A 6211-nucleotide genomic window follows, 5' to 3' on the forward strand; every position below is an offset into this window, starting at 1 on the left:
AGCCCCTCCCCACCCTCACAGGGAGGGATTCCTTCCCAATATCCCATCTCACCCTGCCCTCTGGCAGTTTGAAGCCACTCCCTGTGTCCTGTCCCTCCATCCCTTGTCCCCAGTCCCTCTCCAGCTCTCCTGGAGCCCCTTTGGGACTGGAAGGGGCTATCAGGTCCCCCTGGAGCTTCTCTTCTCCAGGTGATCACCCCCCAGCTCTCCCAGCCTTATTATTTTTCTTTTGCCTTATTATTTTTCTTTCCAGAACGAGCCAAGACCCACAAGGAGACCCCCCAGGACCCCCTGGAGGCTCCACCACCAACTCACCAACCATGTGTTTCCGCACGTGGGCCATGGTGTAGAACTTCTTCTCACAGATCTCACAGGAGAACTTCTTCTCTGCATATCCATGGACAATCTTGATGTGTTCATGGAGGGACCAGAGCTTCTTGAAGGATTTGTTACAGGAAACACACTGGGGTGGGACAGAGAAGGAAGTGGGAATTAGGGGGGTTCGGCGATTCCAGCCGGTGCAGTTAAGCCACAAAACGAAGCCCAGAACAAGTCCAAATGCTGCCTCAGACTGCACATTCCTTGGGTTAACACCTGAAACAACTACTCTAAGAAAAGCCAGATCAAGCAGGAGGAGAGAGGATGTCAAAACAAGCACTTTGGTGCCACCTGAAGAGAACTTAGAATTCCAAAACTCAACACAGGAGCTAAACCAGAGACAACTTCACAGGCACTGATGCTGCTGGTGAGGGGAGAATCCAAACCCTTGGTGTGGGGAGAATCCAAACCCTTGGTGTGAGGGGAGAATCCAAACCCTTGGTGTGGGGAGAATCCAAACCCTTGGTGTGGGGAGAATCCAAACCCTTGGTGAGGGTAGAATCCAAACCCTTGGTGTGGGGAGAATCCAAACCCTTGGTGTGAGGGGAGAATCCAAACCCTTGGTGTGAGGAGAATCCAAACCCTTGGTGTGGGGAGAATCCAAACCCTTGGTGTGAAAGGAGAATCCAAACCCTTGGTGTGGGGAGAATCCAAACCCTTGGTGTGAAAGGAGAATCCAAACCCTTGGTGTGGGGAGAATCCAAACCCTTGGTGTGAAAGGAGAATCCAAACCCTTGGTGTGGGGAGAATCCAAACCCTTGGTGTGAAAGGAGAATCCAAACCCTTGGTGTGGGGAGAATCCAAACCCTTGGTGTGAGAGGAGAATCCAAACCCTTGGTGTGGGGAGAATCCAACAGAGGTGGAAGAGACCAATCCCACCAAGTTGCCTTGAATCCATGTGCACATCCAGCCCTTTGGAAGCAGCACTGTGACCCCACCCAAATCCCAGGTTTAATTAGCCAAAGCTCTCTGATCCTTCTGGTTCTCCAGGGAAAGCAGCTCCCATCCTGCAGCTCTGGACGTGGATTCTGGGACTCAGAGAGCAAAGCAAGGTGTCCCCTCCATCCCTTGTGTCCTGGTTCTTCGTTTGTTGAAGGTCTCAGCAGCTCTGCAGGTCCCAGAAGTGACAACAGGCAAGAAATGTGTGAGTTCCTTCCCCCAGCTCCTGGGAAATGTCCATGAAATCAGTGACAGGCAGGACACTCATGGGCTTTCAAACACCTCTTTCTTTTCCCAAGTTAGTTCTTCCTAAAGACTTGACCAAGAGATCCTTGTAGAATTTTGAACATTCCAGAATATCTGTAAAACTTGCTGGCAGACACGTGAGGAAACCAAGACATGTCCATCTCTGGAGTGAGGAGGAAGGAATTGTGGCTCATTTCTGGTGGCTGTTGGGGTTTTTGGGGCATCCCCATTTTCTGCCTCTCAATCACCCCCTTCCCTCCCAGTGAGAAGGGCTGGGTGCTGTTCAATCAGCAAATATTGATGAATTCTGCCAGGCTGGGGCGGTTCTTCTCTGCACAGACAAGTTCTGCTGCTCCCACAGCGTTTGGATCTCTGCAGGCTTGGGAATTCTGGTCCATTCCCTGAGGAAACACCTCCAAAACACCTCCCTGGAGGCACGTGGGGAACAAACTGCAGCCCTTGAGGGGAAAAACCCACCCTAAAGAGCAAAGAAGTGATGTGAAATGATCATAAACACTGTGATATAAAGTTAAGCCAGGCCTTGAAGAGGTCAGACTACAACTTAATTAGATTAGAACACCAATACTGAGAGTGAGTACACAGAGCTTCAGGTGACAACAGGAACTGCTGATCTGGAGAGGAGGAAAACCAGAAATCACCTGGAAAAACAGACATATCCCATCACTTGGATGAAAAATAGAGAGGAGCCCACTGTGTTTTATCAGTTCAATTGCCACTCATACATTAAACCATTCCTTTTCCTACACAAAGCTCCATATCCCCCTTGACATATCCAACCCTGAAGCACAATTTTTGCCAGGTGGAATAAAAACACATTAGCAGGAAGCTGTAAAACACATTCCAAGGGTCAGCACAGAGGAATAACTGCTGGATGTACGCTCAGATATTGAGAATTTGAAGATGACTTGCAGTGCTTCTGGCACTGGAAATATCTGGGGGAGCTTCTGGATATAAAACATAATTTGGACAATTTTATTTCTTTTCCTACCCACTTTTTGGACATAGGAATTTATCCCCTCAGAAGCACACACTTCCTTATTCTATACCATGTGTTTAAACTATTCATGAATTCCTGTTCAAAGTGAAAAGGTTTAATGCTGTGAAAGAGCCACCTGGATGCTGGGACATTCCTTAAATTTACATTTCAATGTTCTCTGCTGCACTGAACTTTTGAAGTATTTCTTTCAAAAGCTGCAAGGACACACTGAAATGTTTCTGTATTTTATTAACTAAGCTCAAGACTCATTATCTTATTTTATAGTCCTTCCTTCAGTCTTCCTCCTATGAGCTGAAACACAAGGAAAAACAGCACAGAGTTACCCAGAGCTGCACGTCAGGCTTAGGACAGAGAAACTGCAATGAATTATTTCATGTCTCCCACACAGTGGGGACTGAATTCCAACTCAGTTCAGCGTTTAAACAAGAAAACAAACAAACAAAAAGCCATTAAATCACCCTGGTGAAACCCTGGCTGGGCAGACAGGAAACCTGCTGCCCCACAAACCCCAAACCCTTCAGCTGCCCCGAGCTGCTCAGCAGTGGGGTCACTGCCCAGGGAGGGGGTTTAACGAGGCAGGAAAGGCAGGGCTGAGCTGCCACATAAACCAGCTCCATGAGAACAGAGCTGCCCACGAGCAAAGCCCAAACCACACGTGAATCACAAACTCTGGAGCTCCTTCCACGACCTCGAGCTTGCAAAGGGTTCTGTTCCAGCACAGCCTCCCACTGCTGGGGGACAGAGCAGAGCTGCACAGCTGCTGGTGAGAAAGGGCAGAGGTTTCTGTGTCATCAGGGGGATTTACTGGGCTTTTGGCACTGGGAAAAGGGCAGGTTCATGGTCTAGGCACTGAATTCATGACACTTTTACCCCCATCTGGGAGCACTTACTGTAAATCTGGATCATCATCCCAGCAGGATTTTTAAACTCCGCTTTAACCCAGGTTCAAATCCTGACTCCACTGGTGTCTTTCTCACCTGCTTGCCTCTCTGGGATTGCCCAAATTTCTGACTCCAGTACCAGCCAAGTCCTGCAGTGAGACCTCCCCTGGAACCACTCTGTGCCCATCTGGACACCGAACACCAGCGAGAGCTGCGGGGCTCAGCACCGAGGGAGGAGAACTCCTCCCGTCCAAGAGCTTCACTGCAAACTGTTCTCAGCCCAGTCTGACACTGTCAGAGTGGCTCTGTGTGCTCCCCAACTCGTAGTTTACTACCAGAGTAACTGCCAGAGCAGCTGGACACTCCTCTCCCAGCAATCCTGGAAGGCACCGAAGTGTCGCTGCGCAGAGACAAGGCCTCGGTCAGAACCTGGGCTCTGCAAAAGATTTCCCCCTCTGAAGTGTCCACCACTGTATCCAGGGCACGACAGAAGGTGTGGAAATCTGGCAAGCAGGTGAGCAAACCTACCTGGATATTTTTTTCACAGTCAGTTTGCTGGTGAAGGGACAGCTCACTTTCTAGCACAAATTTCTTCCCACATTTGTCGCAGATCTGCATTCGCCTGTGAGTGACGTTCATGTGCTTCTCCAGGTACCAGCGTGTGTTAAACACCCTGGGGCACTTCTCACAGGTTAAAGTCTCCTTCTCTTCACACTTTGATTTCTGCACAGGTGCCTTGGGCTCCTTTGCAGTTTTCTTCTTACGCTTGGGGGGCTCCACACTCTTTCTACGACCCCTTGTAGTTCTGGGTGGTGGGGAGGTGGTGGCTGCTGCAGCAGAGGCAGCTCTCCTCGTTCTCCTTTGTGCAACACTAACTTTTTCCACTCTTTTCTCTTTTTTCTTCTGCCTCTCATTTTCCTCATAATCATTACTGTCTTCAGTGGCCTCTTCCCCACTGTCACCCTCCTCTTCCTCACTGCTGGTCTTAAGAACAGCAGTCTCTTTGGACTGGGAGGGGACACCCTTCTCCCCTTTTGATACATTTAAGGTTTGGTTGTTAAGGTTTACCTCTACTATAATCTGCTCCCTTTTGTAAGTCACTTCATCTTCCTCCTCCTCTTCCTCCTCAGAGTCGTCAGAGTTTTCTCTGTCTTCTTTCACAGCCCGGACCTCTCCTACCGCTCTGTTCTCCCTGAAATAAGGCTGCTCCTCTCTCTCGTGGAGGTGGGGTTTGCTCATTTTGCTGTCCACCAGCACCGAGTAGGGGCTCCCTGACTCCCTCTTGTACACCTTGGTGGACAGGTCGAGCTCCTGGCTGGCCCCGTGGTAGAAGGTGGGTGGCACTTGCCCGCGGCGACCGTCCTCCTGTGCCATCCCCGCCACGGGCGCCGGGCAGTTCTCAACCAGCTGCTGGCAGGAATTGGCCGTTTGACTCATTTGGGGGGCCCTGGCTCATGGAGCACCTTCAATCCCAGAGAAACCAAGGCAGCAGCAGCAGCTTGAGGTGGGGGGGGTCCTCCAGCCCGGCGCCTGGTCCATGGACACGGGGCGACACACGGGGCTGAGGGGAGGGCACGGGATTCCAGGGTTATGGCAAGAGCAGGGCTGGGATCGTTCTTCTGGGGAAAGGTGCCAACGAACCCTTGAACATTTTATCTAGAAGAGACAACAGAGAGAACAAAGTCAATTAAAAGAACAGCAAACCACCTCAAATTAGTAAAATCGCAGCAAATTCCTCTGGGTTTGTCCAGCTGGAGGGAAGCACAGGGCTGGTCAGCTCTGGGCTGCTGGGGGTGTCTCAAGGAAAACCACAGGGAGTTACAAACACCCTCTGGGGGGTAGGAGATTCCTAAGGTATGGAAATCGAGGCAATGAATATTCCCCATCCACCAAAGATCAGCTCCAGGGACGCAGAGCTGTGTCTCTCTCCTGGACTTTGGGGAGCACTGAGGGCCCCAAAACGCTGCTCTGCCCCCACACCCCTACCCAAAAATCCCTCTGCCTCTCCTGTACCTCCCAAAGGGAGCCCATCCTCATCCAGGGGATGTTTCACATAGACCCACACTAATGGAGACGTGGATGAAGAATTCCAAGGGAGGCATTTCCGACCTGCAGCCCCAAACCAGCCTGAGAACACCCCAGTCCCTGCTTGCTTCCACCTCACACATCCCTCCCACAGCCCCTCGATTTAAGGCAACTACTCCTTTGTCTCATCATCCCTTCCCCCCAGCTATTTAATCCTCAAAGCAGAAGCCAAACAATGTCACATTTGCCCATCCACATTTCCCTCGCAGTCATTCCAAGCTGGAATTTGACCAGGACGCTGCTACTTCCTCTTGCAATAAATAAATAAATAAATAAAAAGCCACGTGATCCCTCCTGAATACAAGTAATCAATCCCTCCCATCTCTCTTTCAGCAGGACAGTCAACATTTGGGTAGCACAGGGTTGCAGCAGCAAGCCAGGATTTTTGGAATGGGAAACACTCTGGAAGCCCCGAGCAAAGGGGATTCCTGGAGCTACATCTGGGACCAGAGAGGGCAGGAAAGGAGAATTCAGGACTGAGACATCCCAGGATGAGAGGGCAGAGAAGGACCCAACAGAATGGATGGACTGAGCAGTTACATGTGAAGAAAACTGGGATTTCCACTCTTGGAAAGTGAGAATTCCCTGGAGGGAACTGCTCCCACCAGCAGTTTCTCCCCCTCTGAAGTGAGTTTAATTAACAGGAGAGGAACCCACCAGTGCC

General features: G+C 50.6%; 1 protein-coding gene across 1 annotated transcript in view; it reads right to left on the reverse strand.

Annotated features, from left to right (window-relative positions):
• The window catches only part of ZNF652 (zinc finger protein 652), a 7109-nt gene extending 2045 nt beyond the window's left edge, over nt 1–5064 (reverse strand). Inside the window, exons 1-2 of the mRNA XM_018087986.2 lie at nt 3991–5064; nt 316–463 (exon numbers count right to left, since the gene is read on the reverse strand). Coding sequence (XP_017943475.2) covers nt 316–463; nt 3991–4899 — 1057 coding nt within the window. The 5' untranslated portion in view covers nt 4900–5064. The remainder of the gene's footprint in view (nt 1–315; nt 464–3990) is intronic.
• Nucleotides 5065–6211: the final 1147 nt, after the last annotated feature.

Source organism: Manacus vitellinus, unplaced genomic scaffold, assembly GCF_001715985.3.
Source record: "Manacus vitellinus isolate BGI_N305 unplaced genomic scaffold, ASM171598v3 scaffold_102_pilon, whole genome shotgun sequence".
Lineage (NCBI taxonomy): Eukaryota > Metazoa > Chordata > Aves > Passeriformes > Pipridae > Manacus > Manacus vitellinus.